This window comes from Chiloscyllium punctatum, chromosome 37 (assembly GCF_047496795.1).
Source record: "Chiloscyllium punctatum isolate Juve2018m chromosome 37, sChiPun1.3, whole genome shotgun sequence".
NCBI classification, from domain to species: Eukaryota; Metazoa; Chordata; class Chondrichthyes; order Orectolobiformes; family Hemiscylliidae; genus Chiloscyllium; species Chiloscyllium punctatum.
In genome coordinates, this window is record NC_092775.1 from 54,522,181 (window position 1) to 54,546,407 (window position 24,227).

The 24,227-nt window shown below is 43.2% G+C and overlaps 1 protein-coding gene across 1 annotated transcript in view; it reads right to left on the bottom strand.

Annotated features, from left to right (window-relative positions):
• The window catches only part of vapb (VAMP (vesicle-associated membrane protein)-associated protein B and C), a 117,955-nt gene that overhangs the window by 61,589 nt on the left and 32,139 nt on the right, over nucleotides 1-24,227 (bottom strand). Inside the window, exon 2 of the mRNA XM_072556846.1 lies at nucleotides 13,111-13,263. Within this exon, the coding sequence (XP_072412947.1) occupies nucleotides 13,111-13,263 (153 nt within the window). The remainder of the gene's footprint in view (nucleotides 1-13,110; nucleotides 13,264-24,227) is intronic.

A 24,227-nucleotide genomic window follows, 5' to 3' on the forward strand; every position in this document is an offset into this window, starting at 1 on the left:
GAGAATGTGCTACTGGACATAGGCTGGACTAATACCCAGAGAGACAAGTTTAAATTCTACCATAATACTGGGATAAATTTAAATTCAATTAACTAACCACAACCACAGTATTTTGCTTTTAATACATTTTAATGGAAGGAGTTATAAGGAGAGGCTGGATAGCCTGATACTTCTGTTCCTGGAGCATGGAGGCTGAGGGCTGACCTAGTACAGGTTTACAAAATCATGAGGGGCATAGATTAGGTGAATAGCCAAGATCTTTTTTCCAAGGATAGTCCAACACTAGAGAGCACAGGTTGAAGGTGGGACAGATTTAAAAGGGATTAGATTAGATTAGATTACTTAAAGTGTGGAAACAGGTCCTTCGGCCCAACAAGTCCACACCAACCCGCCGAAGCATAACCCACCCAGACCCATTCCCCTACATTTATCCCTTCATCTAACACTACGGGCAATTTAGCATGGCCAATTCACCTAACCTGCACATTTTTGGACTGTGGGAGGAAACCGGAGCACCCAGAGGAAACCCACGCAAACACGGGGAGAATGTGCAAACTCCACACAGAGTCACCTGAGGCAGGAATTGAACCCGCGTCTCTGGCGCTGTGAGGCAGCAGTGCTAACCACTGTGCCGCCCACAATCTGAGGGGCAACTTGTGGAATGTGGTAGTGGAAGGTATAATTACAACATTTAAGACATTTGGACAGGTGGGATATTAAGAGAGTTAATTTGCTCTGCTGACCTGCAAGAAATTGAATGCCTCGGGGGTAATGCGGTGTGTCTTTGTTTTTTAGGTGGAATGTGGGAGGTTTACATGGCCATTTCCTGGCCATTCAGCGATGATTTACATTTTCATCAGAAATCAATAAGCACATTACAGTTGGAATTTGACTACTCCCCGATAGTTACAAAAAGCGAATGTACAACAGACTTGACCATTAAGGGATGATTTGCATTACGTTGTTTCTGGAGTGGGGTGGTCACTGCATTGTATCTTGAGTGGCATGTGACTATGCGGGGATGGCTGAGAGTTGTCTTGTGGGCTGCACTAATTGTAATGTTGAGAGTTCTGTATAAAGCAGAGACTGTTTCCTTTGTTCAGCGAGAGCTTTTGCCATGACCCTGTAAACTCTGTGAGGTGAGTGTTAAAGGTTCCTCCAGAAAGCTTGTACTGTGCTTAATAAATTTGATTGCTTGTTCACAGAAGCTGGCGTGTTGCAATTGCATTAAGTGTGTAAGAACCTCAGGAGAAAAAGAACTTAACACAGGCACATGGATAGCAAAGATTTGAAAGGATATGAGCCAAACACAGGCAAATGGGACTAGTACAGTTTAGCAAAGCTGGCCAGCATGGACAGGTTGGGCCGAAGGGTCTGTTACCATGCTGGATGACTCTATGTCTCTATAACTACCATCTGTTATAAAATCGAGCACCGGTAATGTTAATCATAAAATTACTAGATTAATATAAAACTCCAGGTAGTTTTCAAGTCCATTAGGAAATGGAGAACCACAGCCTCCATGCGAAACTCCAAATGCACAATGATGTGACTGACTGTTATCTATCCACTGAAATAGCCTAGCTGGATACCCAGGTATTTTCATGATGATAGCTTTCATTCACCTCATCAAGGGCAATTAGAGATGCATAATAAATGCCAAAAAAAAACAAAGAACTGCAGATGTTGAAAATTCAAAACAAAAACAGAAATTGCTGGAGAGATTCAGCAGGTCTGGTAGCATCTGTGGAGAGAAAGCAGAGTTAACAGAAAAAGGAGGTGTTCAAGCTCTAAAATCATTGAACTCTATACTGAATCTTTAAGGTTTCAGCCTCCCTAAGTAGAAAATAAGATGCCATCTTCCAGCTTGCACAGAACTTCACTGCAGCACTGCAGGAGAGATGTTGGGCAGGGAGCACGGTGGTGTGTTGCAGTGGCAGGCTACCAGCAGCTTAGGGTCATTTTTGCAGACAGAACATGGATCTTCTGTAAAGCAGTCACCCAGTCTGCATGTAGTCCCCTCAACATGAAGGAGATAACATTATGGATAACAACTAGACTGAGTGAAGTGCAGGCAAATCACCTTCCAGCCTTTACCCATACCCCCCACACACCAGGTCTTGACACCCAACCCATTTTTAGCAACTAATGGTCGCTATTAGCAGCAACTGATTCTCCCAAAGTCACTTCACCTGATGCAGGAGCATTGCTCCGAAAGCTTGTGATTTCAAATAAATCTGTTGATTTATTTATAAGCTATAATCTGGTGATGTGTGACTTCTGACTTTGTCCACCCCAATCCAACACCAGCATCTCCACATATTGACTCACTTAGGCTGACCTTTACCCATTCCTTGTCTGCCCAACTGCTGCCCTCTGTCTCTCACTCTCGGCTCCATCCCCACCCATCATTTACTCCTCACCCCCTCTCCATCCAATCTTCAATATCGTTTTCCAAGCTACAATGAGTTCTGAAGAGTCGTCACTAGAACCAAAACGTTGACTTTTTTTTCTCTCCAAGATGCAGCAGACCTGCTATGTTTCTCCCATAATAAGTGCCACCCTAACCAATGAGGCCCATATCCATTCAACGAATACGTAAAAAAAGGTGCCACTACAGTCTGTGAAGGCACCAACTGAAGAGATGATTTTCACAAAGGTAGCAACATATAAGCTACTATCTGGCAAAGTAATTTGGCCCTCTCTCTACAGCAATGAGGTTTCTTACCCACTGGCCTGCATGACACATTTGTGCTGAGAACAGTCCATAAATTAGAGAATTGTATCTTGACTGAGGTAGGCCTACTGCTGAAATGGGGCAGACTTCACAACACTGGGTTGACTATAGAGGGGGGCAGATGCCAAATTACTGGGAGGACTTACAATTGGATACAATTGTAATTGGGTGTATATAGAAATGGGGCATATTCCAGTGTTGGGAGAATTTTGAAAGAGGGTGAATTATGTTACTGGCAGAGTTATATAGAGGAGGCAGGCTCCATAGTAGGAGTGTGGTGGAGTTTATGGAGGGAAAAAAATATATATTTAAACTCCTGTAACAAGTAGATTTGTGTTTTCATAGGAAAAAGCAGATATATTAGCCTCGTTTCCAGAATGGAACACAGCCTCAAAGCTTAGAACATTTGTCTGAACTGAGTTCAACCAACTGCTGGTTCCCAAATGAGCAGAAATGTAATTTTCAATTTGATGTTGTACAACCACAGAAATTCACAGAAAGCAAAATGCCAGGAACCTGAAGAGGGGCAAAAAGAAAATGATTCTGAGAGAGTTTATGGAAGAGAGGGCAAGAACGCCAAATGATTGAGAACGACGAGGAAGCAGACTGTGGCAGAGGGAAGCAACCTCCAGCATTGAGAAGGACAAGGGCAGGAGATTTGTGAAACCACCACCACCTTCAAGTTCTCTTCCAAGTCACTCACCATTATGACTTGGAAACATATCACTGGGTTCCTTCATTGTCACAGCATGGAAATCCTAGAACACTCTCCATTAGAGAACTGTAGGATTCCCCACTTGCCTCATTTCCTCTTCCCTTGCCAATGGATTACAGTTGTTCAAGAAGGTAAATTACCATCTTCTCAAAGGCAATAAATCCTGGCCTAGTCAGTGATGCCAAGATCCTGTGAATCAATTTAAAAAGGGAGGCTGAGAAAGAAATTATGAGGAGCATAGATAGGGTACTCAGGAAGAAACTTTTCCCACTGATGAAGGGATTAATGATTGGGGAGCATAGACTGAAGGTAAGAGGCAGAAAGTTTAAAGGAGATATGAGGAAAACATTTTCACTCAGAGGCTGGTGCAAATATAGAATTCACTGCCTGTCAAGGTGGAAAAGGCAAAAACTCTCAAAACATTTAACATGTGCACTTGCAATGCAAAGGCATACAAAGCTATGGGCCAAGTGCTGGAAAATGGGAATAGAATAGTTAGGTGGTTGCCTGTGACTGGCATAGACACGAATGCCTGTTTTCTCTACTGTAGATCTCTGTGATTCTATGTAAAATAGGTCACGATAGAACATTACAGCGCAGTACAGGCCCTTCAGCCCTTGATGTTGCGCTGACCTGTGGAAGCCATCTGAAGCCCATCTAGCCTACACTATTCCATTCTCGTTCCATATGCCTATCTAATGACCATTTAAATGCCCGTAACGTTGGCGAGTCTACTACTGTTGCAGGCAGTGCATTCCATACCCCTACTACTCTGAGTAAAGAAACTACCTCTGACTTCTGTCTTATATCTATCACACCTCAATTTCATGCTATATGCCCTCGTGTTAGCCATCACCATCTAAGGAAAAAGGCTCCCAGTGTCCAACCTATCTCACCTTCTGATGACCTTTTATGTCTCAATTAAGTCACTTCTCAACCTTCTTCTCTCTAACAAAAACAACCTTAAGTCCCTCAGCCCTTCCTCATAAGACTTTCCCTCCATACCAGGCAATATCCTAGTAAATCTCCTCTGAACCCTTTCCAAAGTTTCCACATCCTTCCTATAATAGTGACCAGAACTGCATGGAATACTCTAAATGTGGCCACACCAGAGTTTTGTACAGCTGCAGCATGATCGCGTGGTTCTGAAACTCAATCCCTCCACCAATAAAAGTTAGTACATCTTTTGCCTGCTTAACAACTCTGGATGGCAACTTTCAAGGATCTATGTACCTGGACATTGAGATCTCTCTGCTCATCTACACTACCAAGAATCTTACCATTAGCCCAGTACTCTGCACTCCTGTTGCTCCTTGCAAAGTGAATCACCTCACACTTTTCCACATTAAACTCCATTTGCCATATATCAGCCCAGCTCTGCAGTTTATCTATGTCTCTCTGTAACCTATAGCATCCTTTGTCATTGTCTACAACTCTACACATCGCAAATTCAGTTTGGGTGGAAAAAAAGAATAGCAAGGAAAAGAATCACGGGTGGGAGTTGTCTATCAGCCCCCAAAAGAGATACTTCAATACAAAACAAATTAAAAATAGTTAAATAATAGAGGCCTGTAATAAGTGCACTAGAATTGTCATGGGTAATTTCAATTGGTAATAGTAAATGGACAAATCAGATGGGCAAGGGTGTCATGGAAGATATTTCTACAGTGCATCATGGAGACTATTTTAGAACAGTATGTTGCAAAATCTGTCTGTTTTATTTTAGATCTAGCATTGTGTAACAAGACAGGGTTAATAAGAGATCTTAGTTAAGGATCTAGGGGGGTAGCGATCACAACAGAGAATTTCAAATTCAGTCTGAGGAAGAACAACTTGGGTCTCATACCAGTGTACTCACTTTAAATAAAGGCGAGTAAGAGGTATGAAGAAACAGTTGTCGAAAGAAGACTACAAAGGTAGATAAAGGGAAAAATCAGTGGATGAGCAGTGGCAACCATTCAAGTAGATATTTCAGAATACTGTGTAACGATTTTTTCTGGTCAAGAAGGACTCAATGAGATGGATGAACAACTTGTGGTTAACAAAAAAGGTCAAGAACAGCATCCAATCAAAGGCATACAAAGTGAAGAAAACTAGTGGGCCAAAAAATGGCAAATGGAGTTTAATATAGATAAGTGTGAAGTCTTGTGCTTTGGAAAGTGAAACTAAGATAGGAGTTTTATGATGAATGGTAGGGCCTTAAGGAGTGTAGTGGAACAGAGGGACCTTGGAGTTGAGTGCACAGTTCTCTGAAAGTGGAGTCACAGGTAGACAGGGCAGTGAAGATGAATTTTGACACACTGGCCTTCATCAGTTGGGGATTGAGTATAGAAGCTGGGAAGTTATGTTGCAGTTATACAGGACATTGGTGAGCCCACACTTGGAGTATTGTGTTCAGTTTTGGTCACCTTGCAAGAGGAAGAATGTTATTAAACTGGAAAGAGTGCAGAAGAAATTTATAAGGATGTTGCCAGGACTCAACGGTCTGAGTTATAGGGAGAGATTGGACAGACTAAAACTTCTTTCTTTAGAGCGTCGGAGACTGAAGGGGGAATCTTATAGAAATATAAAAGGTCAGGAGAAGCATGGATAAGGGGAATGCACTTAGTCTTTTTCCCAGAGTTGGGGAACTGAGGACTAGAGTGCATCAGTTTGAGGTTAGAGGGGAAAGAATAAAAGGGAACCTGAGGGGCAACATTTTTACACAGAGGGTGGTTGAGGGGGGTACATTAAAAACATTTAAAAGGCATTTGGACAAATACATGGATCGGTAAGGAGAAGAAGGATATGAGCCAAGTGCAGGGAAATGGTGTTAGCGTGGACATTGTGGACAGCATGGACCAGTTTGGGCCAAAGGGCCTGTCTCTATGCTGTGGGACTCTGACTTCAATGATCTATGGTTAGGAATTCTGTAGGACCCAACAGATGATGAAAAACTCACAAAAAAGGAGAAAGTTGATTGTGTAAGTAAATTGACAAGAAATTTAAAAACAAGAGCTTCTATCAATATACAAAAAGGAATTGCCAAAGCATCTGGTGGATGCAAGTGGGGAAATGATGAGATTGTTGTGAATGGGACGAAAGGCTTATCATAGCCTCTATCATGAGCGACAAAGCATTTGACAACCCATTGGGACGAAGGCAAACACATTCCCAGGACTGGATGGTCTGTCTCCAAGAGATTTAAAGGCAGTGGCTGCAGAGATATTGGAGACAGATGTTAGTAAAATGTTTCCACAAGTGAGGGAATCACAAACAAGGGGAGGTAGCTACAGAATTTGAAGCTGAAGAAAGAAGAATTTCTTCTCCCAGAAGGCAGTGAATGCCTGGAATTCTCCATTCCAGTCAGTTTGGAGACTAGACCATTGAAAGCATTTAAAGAGAAGGGAGTTAGATTGTTGAAGTATCAGGAAGTTGGCAGCTACGCTAAGCTAGGAGAAAGTGAGCATTGCAGATGCTGGAGATCAGAATTGAGTGTGTCATGCTGGAAAAGCACAGCAGGTCAGGCAGTATCCAAGGAGCAGGAGAATCAACATTTCGGGCAATAGCCCTTCATCAGGAATGAGGGCTAAAGGGCTTACGCCCGAAACATAGATTCTTCTGCTCCTTGGATGCTGTCTGACCTGCTGTGCTTTTCCAGCACCATACTCTTGAGCTATGCTAAGCTGACACAAAAGAGGGATTGAGGCGTGTGTCACATCATGACCTTGCTGAATGGTGCAGCAGGCTTGAGGGGCTGGATGTCCTACTCCTGCTCCTATTTCTTGGGTTGTATACAATATCAAGGCCTAAAAGTGAAAGAACTGGAATTAAATATTCTTGCCAACTCTGCTTCATAGTAAAGCTGCCAATGGACTTAAGAACCTTCAACTTAAAGTCCTAGAACTGCACAGCAAGAGTGAACTGAAGGCCCGATATAATAACATTTCTGTCCTGTATTTCTACATACCCCTTGTCGGTGCCCCCGAATGAACACCTTCCCATTCATTTTCATATGACCGTAGCAATATATCCTTCTATATACTGCTCCCTTATGTGTTTATCTACATTAGGTTCATGTGCATGCAAGGTGACACAGCAAAGAGGTCGCCAATCTTTGCAAGAGAGAGGATATGGAATCTGTTATGATATGTGCCTTTAAGAAGGATGTGTGTGTTTTGGTTTTTCTTAGAGGGATGTTGTAAACCTGATGCTGATGTGTCTGCTCCTTGGAAAACATAGTAAGGAGCTTTGGGATGAGACAAAAGCAGCATGAGTGGGTGAAGTCACACTCACACAGACCCAGGGTTTTAGTTTTGCTTTCAGTTGTTGAAGTTGGGATTTTGAAGTTAAAGCAGCTAGGTACAGCTCAATGCTGCACACGGTGGCTCAGTGCAGAGGCGGCACGGTGGTTTATTGGTTAGCACTGCTGTCTCACAACACCAGGGGCCCGGGTTCAATTCCAGCCTCAGGAATCCAGTCTGTGTGTAGTTTTCACGTTCTTCCTGTGTCTGCACGGGTTTCCTCTGGGTACTCCAGTTTCCTCCCACAGTCCAAAGATGTGCAGGTTAGGTAAACTGGCCATGCTAAATTGTGTGTGTAAGTTAGGTGCATTAGTCAGGGAACAGGTAAAATAATAGTGTAGGGAATGGGTCTGGGTGGGATACTCTTTGGAGGGTTGATATGGACTTGTTGGGCCAAACTGTAGGGACTCTATGACTCCATGATTCTCTGCTGCTGCAAAATGTTTGAGTTCTCTCTCTGCTGCTAGATTCATTCTGTCGATGTTCCTTCTCCTTGTCTGGAGGAGATAGCACGTAAGGGAAATCTGTTTTGCTGAATTTTGCCTGTGTGGGTTATGGGATGCTGCTATATTGGAACAGTTGATGAGTAGTTGTTAAGTACAGGGTGACCCCTGTATCAGCGGAATAGTTTTCAAAATCCCAACTTCAACAACTGAAAGCAAAACTAAAACCCTGGGTCTGTGTGAGTGTGACTTCACCCACTCATCCCAAAGCTCCTTACTATGTTTTCCAAGGAGCAGACACCTCAGCATCAGGTTTACAACATCCCTCGAAGAAGAAAAAACATTGAGCACTAGCCAGTTGGATACAGAATTGACTAGAAGATAGGAGTCAAAGGGTGGTGGTGGAAGGTTGCTTTTCGGACTGGTGTGCCACAGGATTGGTGCCGGATCCACTGATTCTTTTTGTCATTTATAAAAATGACTTGGATATGAAGATAGAAGATATAGTTAGGAAGTTTGCAGACGACACTAAAGTGGGAAACATGTTTCCGCTGATGGGCGAGTCCCGAACCAAAGGACACAGCTTAAAAATAAGGAGTAGGCCATTTAGGACAGAGATGAGGAGAAACTTCTTCACCCAGAGAGTGGTGGGTGTGTGGAATGCTCTGCCCCAGAAGGCAGTGGAGGCCCAGTCTCTGGATTTGTTTAAGAAAGAGTTAGATAGAGCTCTCAAGGATAGTGGAATCAAGGGTTATGGAGATAAGGCAGGAACAGGATACTGATTGAGGATGATCAGCCATGATCATAATGAATGGTGGTGCAGGCTCGAAGGGCAGAATGGCCTACTCCTGCACTTATTGTCTATTGGTGGTGTAATCGACCTCGGAGTACAACAAGATCTTGATCACATGGGTCAATGGGCCAAGGACTGGCAAATGGAGTTTAATTTAGATAAATGTAAAGTGCTACATTTTGGAAAGGCAAATCAGGGCAAGACTTAATACATTTAATGGCAAGGTACTGGGCAGTGCTGCCAAACAAAGAGACCTTGCAGTACAGATTTACTGGTCCTTGAAAGGAGAATCGCAGGTAGACAGGGTAGTGAAGAAGGGGTTTGGTATGACCTGCATTGGTTGGCCAGTGCATTGAGTATATGAGTTGGGAGGTCATGCTGCGGCTGTACAGGGCATTGGTTAGGCCACTTTTGGAATATTGTGTGCAATTCTGCTTTCCCTCCTATCAAAAAGATGTTGTGAAATTTGAATGGATTCAGAAAAGATTTACAAGGATGTTGCCAGGGAGAGACTGAATATGGTGGGGCTATTCGCCCTGGAGTGTCATGGGCTGAGGGGTGACCTTACAGAAGTTTATAAAATCATGAGGGGCATGGATAGGGTGAACAGCCAAGGTTATTTCCACAGAGTAGCAGAATCCAAAACTTGAGGGTACGGGTTTAGGGTGAGAGGGGAAAGATTTAAAAGGGACATAAGGGGCAATGTTTTCACGCAGAAGGTGGTGTGTATATGGAATGAGCTGCCAGATGAACTGGTGGAAGGTTGGTACAATTACAGCATTTAAAAGGTATCTGGATGGGTATATGAATAGGAAGGGTTTACAGGGATATGGGCCAAGTATTAGCAAATGGGACTAGATTTAGTTAGGATGTTTAGTTAGTACAGATTTTAGTTAGGATGGATGAGTTCGATCAAAGAGTTTGTTTCCATGCTGTATAGCTCAATGATCTTCTATCTCAACACTCTATTCCTGCTTTTTCTCCATATCCATTTACGTCTAAATGTTTATCGTTTTCTTGAATATACTCAGTGAATTAGCCTCCACAGCCTTCTTTGATAGCTAATTGCACAAGTTGACCACCCCAAAATGAAGAAATGTTTCCTCATCTCAGTTCTCAATGGCCTATCTTACATACTGATACTATGAGCACTGGCCTAGGATTCCTGACCATTGGAAACATGCTCTCTATATTTAGTCAGTCTAGTCTTGTTAGAATTTTATAAGTTTCAAATTGATCTCCTCTCATTTTTCTTAACTCTACACGAGTTTACAAGTCAAAACTAGTCTCTCCTCACACAACAGTCCCGCCACCCCCAGAAACAGCTGAGTAAATCTTTGCTGGACTCCTTCTATTCCAAGTATATCCTCTCTTAAGTAGGGAGAACAAAAGTGCACACAGTAGTTCAGCTATCGTCTCACCATGACACTACACTGCATGAAGATACCCTGACTTCTGATCTCAAATCCTCTTGCAATGAAAGCCAACAAGTTGCTGCATTTGCCTGTCTGCTTTCATTGACTAGTGAACAAGGACACCCAGATCCCTTTGTATATCCATAATACCCAACATGTCACCATTTAAATAATACACTGCTTTTCTGTTTTTCACACCAAGAATATAACTTCACATTTCATCGTAGAATCCTGGCAATGTGGAAGCAGGCCATTCGACCCATCAAGTCCACAATGACCCCTCCGAAGAGCAGCCCACCCAGACCCACCCCATCCTTGCGTTTCCCACGGCTAATTCACATAGCCTGTACATCGCTTGACACTATGGACAATGTAGCGTGGCCAATCCACCTAACCTGCACATCTCTGGACTGCAGAGGAAACCATAGCACTGGAAGAAACCAACGCAGACATAGGAAGAATGTGTAAACTCCACACAAGTGGTCACCTGAGGGTGGAATCGAGCCTGGGTCCCTGGTGTTGAGACACAGCAGCGGTAACCACTGAACCACCGTGCCACCACATATATCCACAATATACTTCATCTGCCACGTGATTGCCTAAACACTCGACTTGCTCAGATTGCTCCAAGTTTCCCTACACCTTCCTCAGAATCCTTCCCTCACGATCCTTCTTTCTACAAAAACACATCACCACACACTTCTCTGCATTGAACATCAGTACCATTCACGACTCTTCAGACATTGAGCAGTCCATGTTCAAATGCAGCAAGACCTAGACAGTATACAAGCTTGGGAGGAAAAGTAGAAATTAACATTATTACCACACAAATGCCAGGCAATGATAATCTCCAAGAGACAATCCCTTGACATTCAACAGTATTGCCATCAATGAATCCCCGGCTACCAATGTCCTGGGGGTGACCACTGATCGGAAACTCAACTGGACTTGTCATTTTGCCCTCAGTGTTTATTTTCTTCCCTTTTTAGTCATCATTTGTATGCTTTTAAAACTTTCCCAATCCAGTAGATCATCAACTGATCTTGAACACGTTGTTTTGTTTTCTTTCAATTTGATGTTATCTTTACTTCCTTAATCAACCAAAGTTGTTTCATCCTCGTCTTAGAATTCTTCCTCCTCACTAGGATAAATCTCTCCTATAGGTCATGAACAATTTTCTTAAACATTTGTCATTGTTCCTAAGGAGTCTTTTCGCTGAAGTCCTCTCCTACCTCACCACAGCCAACCTTGCCTTCATCCCTATATAATTACTTTAATTTAATTTCAACGCAGTCGTTTCCAAACCAAGAATGTCACTCCCAAACTGATGCTAAATTCCAACATGTTACGGTCACTGTTCATTCGGGGACGAAGAGCATAGGTAAGGTGAATAACCAGGATCTTTTCCCAAGAGTCGGAGAGTCCAAATCTGCAGGGTATAGGTGTAAGGTGAGAGGACAAAGATTTAAAGGCACCTGAAGGGCAACTTTTTTTTACACAGAGGGTGGTGCATGTATGGAATAAGCTGTAGAGGAAGTGGTAGATACAGGAAAAATTACTACATTTAAAAGACATTTGGACAGACACATGAATAGCAAAGTCTTAGAAGAATCAGGGCCAAATACAGGCAAATGGGGCTAGGTGAGTTTGGGATACCTGTTGGCATGGATGAGTTGGACAACTCCATGCTGTATGAATCTATGATTCTCTGGCACAACCTGAAGACCTTACTTTTACTTTAAAGAACAGAAACATTCAGTAGTCCCATTCACTAAAAAGCTGTCTTCCCTGGACTAAAGTCACATTTGGTTTGTGACATTAAGAAACTATTCATTCTGTTCACTGGATCACTTAACTGTTCTCAGAATGTATTCTATACTTGGTCATTAATGGTCTGAAAGACAATCTGTTGAAAGCCTGACTATCAGATATCCAATGTCTTGAGATTCTATTGTTCAATTCAACAATGGGCTTGAAACAGAAGCCCCAAGTCTTTAGACATCACATTTTCACTCATCATCCAACATATTCAGGATTCTTGTTGTTGTACACAAACAAAAAAGTCATTTCCTTTGCAGAGCTCACATTGATACTTTGTTCAAGATGCCCTGTGCTACCATTTCAACTTTGAAAAGGCTCTCCTAGAATATATCACCAGTTGAAGGGCTGCCCTGGAATGTGCCAACATTGGAACAGGTTCCCTTACTGGGTCAATAATAGAAGTCAGTCCTTATTGGTGTCTCAGTTTTTGAACAGGGATCTCCCCTACACCAGGGTGTTATTTTACAAAGGTAAGATCTCAAAGAACAGTATTAAACTATTAGAATACAAAATATATCAAACTTTCTCATGCTTTCACAGTTAGGCCCACTACACACACTGCAATTCAAACTGAACAGATCAATTGTCATGAACAGATAATACAGCCAAAATTACATTCCTGCTCACTAAATTACTGAGATAAATTTTGGAGCTACAATTCTACTAACTTAAACCCGTAAAAGTTATAAAAAAGAGTTGCAGATTTACAAAATGGAACTGAATTTTACAATATGCTTTAAATACTGTGAGAGCTGAAAAAGCAATGCGAACACTTCAGTTCAAATGACACAATGTCACGACAAGAAGCTTCAGCTTCCGGTCCCATCATCTCTAGGAGCAGCATGTTGACACAAAAATTTAATTAGGCACAAAGACCTTGTGCTCAAGCACAACACATCATACCGGAGACATTGATTGAAGTGCCTGCATCAATAACTCCGCTGTTAGGCCTCACACAATATCTCCGCGGGGCTGTAGTCTTCACTTTAAAGCATATGTTTTTATCTGAGGGATTACTTAGTTTCAGGTTTGTAGTGACAACATCTGTGAAAGGACCTGTAACCAAAAGCAGAAAAATAGTTTAAAAAATTTATTTCTGGCAGCAGTCAATACATTTTCTTTTCCAGAGGATGATCTTTGGCATTGCTCAAACGTTATCTGGGCTCCAATTATGCATACCTCTAATCTGTATGGGCTTTTATGGTCTCTCTTTTAAACACAATGATAACTCTTGTTTTAAGGATTGTTTTGCAACACTAATACCTACAAACTAAAGGAAGGGGCAGGTGGGTCACAAAGGGCTCAAAAAAAAAACCCAGCCCGGATGCATACCTTAAAGCCCTCCCTGCCTTCCCACTGCACATCCAAACCCAGTCTCTCATTCAAATTAGGTCAGTTAACAGAGGACACAGTGAGGACAAGCATATAACTATAAACAATCTTCCGGCTTGGACCAAACGGCCAGTGCTTGTTCACCTGGCTTTCTGCTCTATATCAATATCCATTTCTCACCATTGAAACTGGACAACTGTTATTAACAGAGGCTCATCATGATGTTGTCTTTCCTTGATGAATTATTAAAACTCCTACTTTTCTGACTGATGCATAGTTTTGCCAAATGTATGCCTTACTGAAGTAAATTAAGTTTGCAATGTGAAGTATCAGGAAGAATATCTGGTTGCTAAGGGCAACACGGTAGCTTAGTGGTTAGCACTGCTGCCTCACAGCCCCACATGGGTTTGAGTCCAGCCTTGGGTCACTGTCTATGTAGAGTTTGCACGTTTGCCCCATGTACTGGATTAGTGGTGCTGGAAGAGCACAGCAGTTCAGGCAGCATCCAATGAGCAGCGAAATCGACGTTTCGGGCAAAGGCCCTTCATCAGGAATAAAGGCAGTGAGCCTGAAGCATGGAGAGATAAGCTAGAGGAGGGTGGGGGTGGGGAGAGAGTAGCAGAGAGTACAATGGGTGAGTGGGGGAGGGGATGAAGGTGATAGGTCAAGGAGGAGAGGGTGGAGTGGATAGGTGGTTTCACGACATGGTTGAAAAGCTTCAGAGCAGAGGAAATTACGTGGGAGTTGCAGTGGGAAAGGGACTCCCTGAGATTCTTGTAGAGAGAGGAGGAAAACTTCTTTAAGGCAGGCATCCTTGCAAGAGGATTCGCAGTAGGGTTAAAATCAATGAGGTAAAAACAATGACTGCAGATACTGGAAACCAAATACTGGATTAGTGGTGCTGGAAGAGCACAGCAGTTCAGGCAGCATCCAACGAGCAGCGAAATCGACAGTTATTGTTTTTACCTCGTTGATTTTAACCCTACTGCGAATCCTCTTACAAGGATGCCTGCCTTGAAGAAGTTTTCCTCCTCTCTCTACAAGAATCTCAGGGAGTCCCTCTCCCATTGCAACTCCCAGGTAATTTCCTCTGCTCTGAAGCTCTTCAACCATGTCGTGAAACCACCTATCCACTCCACCCTCTCCTCCTTGACCTATCACCTTCATCTCCTCCCCCACTCACCCATTGTACTCTATGCTACTCTCTCCCCATCCCCACCCCCACCCTCCTCTAGCTTATCTCTCCACGCTTCAGGCTCACTGCCTTTATTCCTGATGAAGGGCCTTTGCCCGAAACGCCGATTTTGCTGCTCGTTAGATGCTGCCTGAACTGCTGTGCTCTTCCAGCACCACTAATCCAGTATTTGGTTTCCAGCATCTGCAGTTATTGTTTTTACCTCGTTTGCCCCATGTCTGTGTGGGTTTCCTCCGGGTGCTCCGGTTTCCTCCCATAATCCAAAGGTGTGCAGGTTGGGTGAACTGGCCATGCTAAACTGCCTACAGTGTTCAGGGTTGTGTAGGTTAGGTGCACTAATCAGGGTAAGTGTAGACCAATAAGGTAGGTGAATGGGTTTGGGTAGGTTACCTTTTGAAGGGTCAGTGTGGACTTATTGGGCCAATGGCCTGTTTCCACACTGGGAATTTTATGAAAATGCTTCAGAAAATCTCAGTAGGCTACATAGAATACCTAAGTTTAAAATAGTTTAAAAGTACAAAAAATACCCCCAATAAAACAAGGCAGCTGAAGATACTGGAAGGATGAGCAAATGACACAAGGTCAAGTCAGCAATGCACATCATGTACGATTCCCAAACACAAAGTAAACTCATGTTATTCATCGCTGTAGCAATACAGAAGATGTACAAAGACATTTATTGTACCGCATGTCTTTGAGAGGGGGCTCAGCCATGGCAAGTGACAAAACTCAAATGATTCCCTCGCAGGAAACCACAAAGTAGCATAGCAAAGAATGAAAACCATGCTACCTATGTCCCATTTTAGACGCAAATAAACAATTGGGCAGTTTGGACGGTCATTGAATGTCTTGATTTTACTGTGTTGCAAATCCACTAATAGTGAGGCTGATTTGGTTTGGCTTGCTACCCCTGTATCAGAGCATGGAAACAGACCCTCCAGTCCAACTTATTCATGTGGACCAGATATTCTAATCTGACCCAGTCCCATTTACTAGCACTTGACTCATATCCCTCTAAATCCTTCCTAATCACATACCCACCCAGATGCTTTTTTAATGCTATACTTGTATCCGCCCCCACCACTGGCAGCGTGTGCCATACATGCACCATCCTCAGCATGAAAATGTTGCCCCTCAGGTACTTTTAAAATCTTTCGCCTCTCACTTAAACCTACGCCCTTTATTTTTAGATTCCCTCACCCTGGGAAGAAGACCTTGGTTATTCAACCTTCCCCTATAGCTCAAACCCACCAACTCCAGCAACTTCTTTCTAAATCTTTTCGGTACCCTCCCAAGTTTAACAACGTCCTTCCTACTGAAGGCTGACCAGAATTGTATGTAGTATTCTAAAACTGTCTTCCCCAATGTCCTGTACAGCTGCAACATAATGTCTCAACTCCTATATTCAATATTACGACCAATGAAGGCAAGCAATGGTTTCTTCACCATCCTGTCTACCTGAATCTACTTTTTCAAGGAACTATGAACCTGTACCCCAAGGTCTCTTTTGTGGTTTCCTGCGACAATACTCCCCAAGGCTCTACCACTAAGTGTGTAAATTCTGCCCTGCTTGCCTCACCAAAATTCAACACGTCACATTTATCTAAATTAAACTCCATCTGCCACTCCTCAGCCCAGCGGCCCATCTGATGAAAGGCACATTGTACTCTAAGATAATATTGTTCACTGTCCACTACACCACCAATTTTGGTTTCATCTGTAACTAACTATGCCTCCTATATTCACATCCAAATAATTTACATAAATGATGAAAAGCACTGATCCTTGTGTCACACTGCTAGTCACAGGTCTCCAGTCCGAAAAGCAACTCTCCTACCATCCTGTCTCCTATCTTTAAGCTAATTTTGTATCCAATTGGCTAGCTCCCCCCGGGTCCCATGTGATCTAACCTTGCTAATCACTCTACTACGCAGAACATTTTTGCTGCTGTCTTCAACAAGCTTCCTCCGCACCTCTTCAGAATCCGAATTAGTGAGACATGGCTTCCCATGCACAAAGCCATGGTGACTATTCCTAGTCAGTCCTTGCCTTTCCAAATGCATGTAAATCCTGTCCCTCAGATACCCCTCCAAAAACTTACCCATCACTGATATCAGGCTCACTAGTCTACAGTTCCTTGGCTTTTCTTTACAGCCTCTTTAAGATAATAGCACCAGATGAGGCATCCTCCAGTCTTACAGCACTTCACACATGGCTATCATAGAGATATACAGCACAGAATCAGATCGCTCAATCCAACTTGTCTATGTCAACCTAAATAGATCTAGTCCTAAATAAAAAATTTGGCCCATATTCCTCTAAACCCTTCATACACCCACCCAGGTGCCTTTTAAATGTTGTAGGTGTAGCAGCCTTCGCCACTTCCTCTGGATGCTCATTCCATGTACTTACCACCTTCTGCATGAAAAAGTTGCCCCTTAGGTCCTTTTTAAATCTTTCCCCTCTCACCTTAAACCTATGCCTCTAGTTTTGGACTCCCCCACTGCAGAGAAAAGACCTTGTTTATTAACCTTATAAATGCCCCTCATGATTTTATAAACCTTTATAAGGTATGATGATGCTGCTCCTTTAACAAGGTTTTGTTGTCCTTGGTTTTTTTTCTTAGAGGGGTCATAAACACAGTTTCCGGGAGGTCTCGGTTTTATGGGTTTTAGGGCCAATTTAATTATAGCTAACAGAGACTGCCTCAGGACAAAGGCTTTCAAGTTTAAAAAAACACTTGTACAATGAAGTTAAAAATCACACACCAGGTTATAGTCCAACAGGTTTAATTGGAAGCACACTAGCTTTCGGAGCGTCGCTCCTTCATCAAGTGATAGTGTTGGACTCTAACCTGGTGTTGTGTGATTTTTAGCTTTGTACACCCCAGTCCAACACTGGCATCTCCAAATCATTTTACAATGAAAGGACAGTGACTAGTTCTCCAAGCTCAGCTTTGCTCTGGTTTGATTTTTGCAGTCTAGCTGTTCAGAGCAGGCAATCAGAAGGTTTTGAGGCTGCTGGTCAAAGAAACAGCTCCATGAAAGGAGGTGTTTCATGCTGAATTTCTCTCTCCCACCTGAGACACCTTGGGTTTGATTTTTCCTTTTTTTGCCAACGGGTGTTTATTGGGGATTGTTGCAAGTATTTGGAACAGCATCATTAAATTGGGTTAATCTATCAGGTTTTCGGATAAGTTGTTGCTCTATATTTGGTTATCTTTGCTTGTGTTTCATTTGGTCACCTTGCAAATAAATTCTGTTTTGTTTAAAATTAAATGGTTGGGCCAGCTGTATCACTCCTGGAATATCCACTGTATACCTGCTTAAAACAACCAGCAAAGTTAGGGTCTGGACTACTTTGCTGAAATGTTTTGAGGGCATCTGGCCTGGTCCATAATCAAGGTCACCCCTCATCCTCCGACACACCAGGGAAAATAGCCCGAGCATACTCAACCTCTCTCTATAGCTCAACCCCTCCAATCTTGGCAATATCTTTGTAAATATTTTCTGAACTCTTTCAAGTTTCACAACATCCTTCTCATAGCAAGGAGACCAGAACACAGTAATCCAAACGTGGCCGGATCAATGTCCTGTACAGCCAGAATATGGCCTTCCAACTCCTCTACTCAATGCACTGACCAATAAAGGAAAGCATACCAAATTCCTTCTTCACTATCCTATCTATCTGCAACTCCACTGTCAATGATACAAATATCTCAACAGAACTGCTGCTGACCATTCTTCCCTTTGAGAATATTCTGCACCCTGTCCAAGACATCCTTGACCCTGACACCAGGGACGCAGCACACCAGAGTGATGTCTCGTTGATGGGTGCAGAAACATCTGTCAGTGCCCCAGACTAACAGTCCTCTACTACAATTGGTCCCCTTGGAACTCGACATAGCCCTCATTACAATACAGCCAGTCACAGAAAGAAACCTGACTGCCAGTGCTACTCACCTAAGAAGGCATCATCCCCAACAGCATCCAAAATAGCAAACCTGTTCCAGAAGGAGATAGCCACAGGCTACCTCTTCTACCATTCCTAGCAGAGTCAAGATTAAAGTGGTGCTGGAAAAGCACAGCAGGTCAGGCAGCATCCAAGGAGCAGGAAAACTGACGTTTCGGGCAAAAGCCCTTCATCAGGAATCCTGATCTCCAGCATCTGCAGTCCTCACTTTCGCCTACCATTCCTAGCAGTCAACCATCTATCTCAATTCCCTTTACAATAAAGCACAACATTCTATTAGCTTTCCTGATTACTTTCTGTACCTCCGACAAAGGGAGGAAAAGGCGTGAGGTCCTGGAAACTAGGCAGGAGGTTAAAAAGTAGGTCATCGATGGTAGTAATATCTGGATTACTCCCGGTGCCACGTGATATTGACAGTAGTAATAGGAGGATAGAGCAGGTGGCTGTGGAGCTGCTGCACGGGATTATGATTCACATTTTTGGACCACTGAGATATCTTCAGGGGGAGAAACGAATTGTTCAAGAGAGACGGTTCCACCTGAAAAATCCATGCAGGGAGATTTACTAGTGCTACTCTGGTGGCTTTAAACTAGTAAGGGGAGATGGCAGGAGCCAAAGTGATAGTGAGAAAAGAGAAAAAACTGAGACTAGTACAGTAGATAAGGGAAGCAAGTTAAATAATCAAGGCAGACAAGAGCTTGGCAGAGTATGAGATATGACTGATATTACAGCTATAACAGAAATGTAGCTCAGGAACAGAAGATTGGCAGCTTAATGTTCTGAGGTAAAAAAGAAAAGAGGGGTGGGATGCGGCGTTTTTTGATTCAGGATGACATTACAGCTATACTTACGAAGGATATTCCAGGGAGTACATAAGTGAAGTTATTTGGGTGGAACTGAAAAATAACAAAGGGAATAATCACCTTGTTGGGATTGTATTGAAGACCCCCTCACCCCGCCAAAAATCCTATGTCAGCATGAAATTGAAAAGTAAATATGTAAGGAGATCTCAGGGATCTGTAAGAAACATAGGGTTGCAATGGGAGGGGATTTTTAACTTTCTAAACACCGGCTGGGACTGTCATCATGCTAAGGGCTTAAATGGAGAGGAATTTATTAAGTGTGCACAAGAAAACGTTCTTAATCAACATGTGGATATACTTATTAGCGAAGGAGCAATACATGACTTTCTCTTGGGAAATAAGGCAGGGCAAGTGACTGAGGTATCAGTAGAGGAAGCACCTGGGGCCAGTGATTCATAATTCTATTAGTTTTAAAATAGTGATGGAAAAGGATAGAACAGATCAAAAAGTTGAAGTTCAAATTGGAGTAAGGCCAATTTTGATGGTACTAGACAGGAACTTTCAAAAATTGGCTGGGGTAGCTATTTGTGGTTGGGAAGTGGGAGACCTTTAAAATGAGAGAATGAGAGTTCACAGACAGCATGTTCTGCTTAGTATAAAGGGCTAGGCTGAATTACTACAGAAATTGAGGCTCTAGTCAAGAAAAAGGAGGTATTTGTCTGGTATCAACAGCTGGAATCCAGTGAATCCCTAGAAGTACGGTAGGAGTATACTTAAGAGGGAAATCAGGAGGGCAATAAGGAAGCATGAGATAGCTATGGCAAATAGAATTAAGCAGAATCTAAAGAGATTCTATAAGTACATATGGGCAAAAGATAACAGGGCCCCTTAAAGACCAACATTGCCATCTATGCGCAGAACCACAGGAGATGGGTGAGATACTAAACAAATATTTCGTCTCAGTATTTACTGCGGAGAAGGGCATGGAAGCTAGGGAATTTGGGGAAATAAATAGTGATGGACAAAAAGAGTTCATATTACAGAAGAGAAATCTTAACATTCATAATGGCACCTGATCAAGTGTTTCCCAGAACTTTGTGGAAAGCTACAGAATAGATTACTAGGCCCCTTGCTGAGAATCATTGTAGACCATAAAATGTACCAAATGTGTTGATGTTATTCTGGATAGTATAGGGTTTAGGTTTAGACTGTCTCAATTTGATAGTGTGAATCCAGTGCAGTGTCAAACTTTACTTTCTGAAACAGAGGAGTCCCATACATGTCCATTCACATAGCCATCTTCTGGGCAGGACAATTTGAATCATAGTCAAACAGTCAATGAAACCAAAAGCAAGTGCATCAGATGTTAGAAATTGAGGACAGGACAGAAAATACTGGAAATACACAAATCAGTGTAAAAGAGTCGACATACAGATGAGTTAACATATTCAATGTGTGAAAAAGTTAAATTTGTCTGTTATCTTCAGTTACTGACTGACTTGCAGTGTGCTTCTGGAAATATGCTGCATTTGCTTTGGTATTAGAAAGGTCCAACTTATCTAGAGCTACCTATATCCAACAGTCAGACACAGGAACCATGCAGCTGTACAGATAGCAAAACAAGGGCTCCATTGCACTGCTTCCACCATAGCTGATGCAATCAATTACACCAATGTTTTTGGTTTGTTAACATACCACACTTTAGAGAGAATGCTGATCCCAGACCTTTGGAGAACCTATGACTGTTGGATCTGAGCAAGTAGCTATAGTAGCCATGAAAGACCATATTTCACTATGACTGAGATGCAACTGGTTATAGCTTGAAGGACTTGAACAAGCATGGGCATGTCAGGATGGAAGGCCTCCCTGGATTACCACAGCCGACATGAGGATGGAGGGCTGACTACATTCTATACCACATTCACCTCCCACCAAAGGAGTTAACTGAGTTTCTGATTGGATTCCAGACTTTAGAAAGCCAAGATGTACAAGAGTGGTATTTAACCCTTACAACAGGGGAAGCATGCAATTAATCCTTTGAATTGTTTTTCTTTGCAAAATGATATTTCGAAGTCAGGTGGTTCGGTGCTACAATACAATGAGTACAGCACAAAGGTGGGCAGATGCTTCATAGTTGGCAAGAGAATTAGCTCATGCTCAACTTGTACATATATACACAGAGGCAGGAAAGTGTGCCAACACAAAACTGTCCCATGAGGAGGTGCATCCACATCCACCCCAACACAGAAACATGCCCACATATATCCATCCCTCCCTCCTACAAACACACCCACAGGGAGGTGAACCCACACACACACACCCGACCCAGAGATGCACTCATAAACACACAGGGAGGCATGCCCACGCACACAAAGAAGCACACAACACAGAGCGAAAGGAAAGGCAGTCACTCTTTGAGAAACAGCTCTAGACTGCTGTTGAAATGGCCAAATCTTTTCAAACATTAGCACTGAAAGTGGGTAGAGTCATACAGCTAAGGCTTAATCTACACCAACTGCAGAATCAACATCTTCACAGAACCACTGTTTCCAAGTTCCGTCTACCAACCCCACAGTACCACACTGACTATCTTGAATTGTACCACATCTGAATCAGTCATAGACAGATCCCCGTGGACTCTTGCCATATTCACAGTGAATATCTTTATTACTGATCCCTAAATCTCTCCTGTTTGAAACATGGATATTTTCTAATCAATGTCATCAGACATGTTACTGCACACCTCTAGAGCAGCTGGCACTTGAAACTGGGTCTCCTGGATCAGATGGAGTGACACTACGACCATACAACAAAAGCTCCTTTAAGCTCAGTGTACATTTCTTCTGGCACTGTGTCAGATATCCCAACCCAATCTAGTCCCATTTGCCATCACCAGGCCCATAACCCTCCAAACCCTTCTTATTCGTATACCCATCCAAATGCCTTTTAAATGTTGCAATTGTACCAGCATCGACCACTTCCTCTGGAAGCTTATTCCATACACATACCACTATGTGTGTGAAAAAGTTGTCCCGTAGGTCTCTTTTATATCTTACCCCTCTCACCCTAAATCTATGCCCTCTAGTTCTGGACTCCCCGACCCCAGGGAAAAGACTTTGCCTATTTATCCTATCCATGCCCCTCGTAATTTTGTGAACTTCTATAAGGTCACCCCTCAGCCTCCGACGCTCCAGGGAAAACAGCCCCAGCCTGTTCAGCCTCTCCCTATAGCTCAAATCCTCCAACCCTGGCAACATCCTTGTAAATCTTTCCTGAACCCTTTCAAGTTTCACAACATCTTTCCGATAGGAAGACGACCAGAACTGCACGCAATATTCTTACAGTGGCCTAACCAATGTCCTGTACAGCCGCAACATGACCTCCCAACTCAGTACATGTTTACTGGGCAAAAATTGTATAAATTCTGAAGATTGTGAGTGCCATTTTTGGAGTAGTCTGAGAGAGCACGAGTTGCTAAGTGCTGGTACCGCTACTCTGCTGAGGTTTTAGAACCTCTACTTAGACTAGGGCTTGGTGTCTTGTTACTCTGTAACTGTGATACTAGTAAATGTTTCAAGAAATGTGCTAAACCTTTAACGGATTGCTTGTAAGAATTTTACTCCAGGCAACTGAACGACCTAAGGGAAAGAACCAGGGAAGGTTGAGTAGACTCCATTTGGGAGACCTCCCTTACCCACTGAAGCTCTCAGGGAGGCTTCGACAGCATGAGTGAGTTGGACCAAAGGATCTGTTTTCATGCTGTTTGCTTTTTCTTTAGTTTCTTTTTATTATCATAATTTGGAGTGTAAGGAGGATCTGTCACTAGTGGGGGTGGAAATATCCACTCGCCTTCAGAGTCAGCAAGATATTCCTTTTGCTCAAGAGCGGTCTTAGTCTTAGTTTTGTTATTGCTGAAAAATATGTTGCTGGAAAAGTGCAGCAGGTCAGCATCCAAGGAGCAGGAGAATCGACGTTTCGAGCATAAGCCCTTCTTCAGGAATGAGGAAGGTGTGCCAAGCAGGCTAGATAAAAGGTAGGGAGGAGGGGCGTTGGGAATGCGATAGGTGGAAGGAGGTTAAGGTGAGGGTAATAGGCCAGAGAGGGGGTGGGGGCGGGGACGGAGAGGTCGGGAAGAAGATTGCAGGTCAAGAAGGCGGTGCTGAGTCCGAGGATTGGGACTGAGATAATGTGGGGGGAGGGGAAATGAGGAAGCTGGAGAAATCTGCATTCATCCCTTGTGGTTGGAGGGTTCCTAGGCGGAAGATGAGGCACTCTTCCTCCAGGCGTCATGTTTCCATGGTCTGGCGATGGAGGAGGCCAAGGACCTGCATGTCCTTGGCGGAGTGGGAGGGGGAGTTAAAGTGTTCAGCCATGAGGCGGTTGGGTTGGTTGGTAGGTATGCGTGTCCCAGAGGTGTTCTCTGAAACGTTCCGCAAGTAGGCGGCCTGTCTCCCCAATGTAGAGGAGACCACATCGGGTGCAGCAGATGCAGTAAATGATGTGTGTGGAGGTGCAGGTGAATTTGTGACGGATATGGAAGGATCCCTTGGGGCCTTGGAGGGAAGTGAGGGGGGAGGTGTGGGCGCAAGTTTTGGATTTCTTGTGGTTGCAGGGAAAGGTGCTGGGAGTGGAGGTTGGGTTGGTGGGGGGTGTGGACCTGACGAGGGAGTGGTCTTTCTGAAACGCTGATAGGGGTGGGGAGGGAAATATATCCTTGG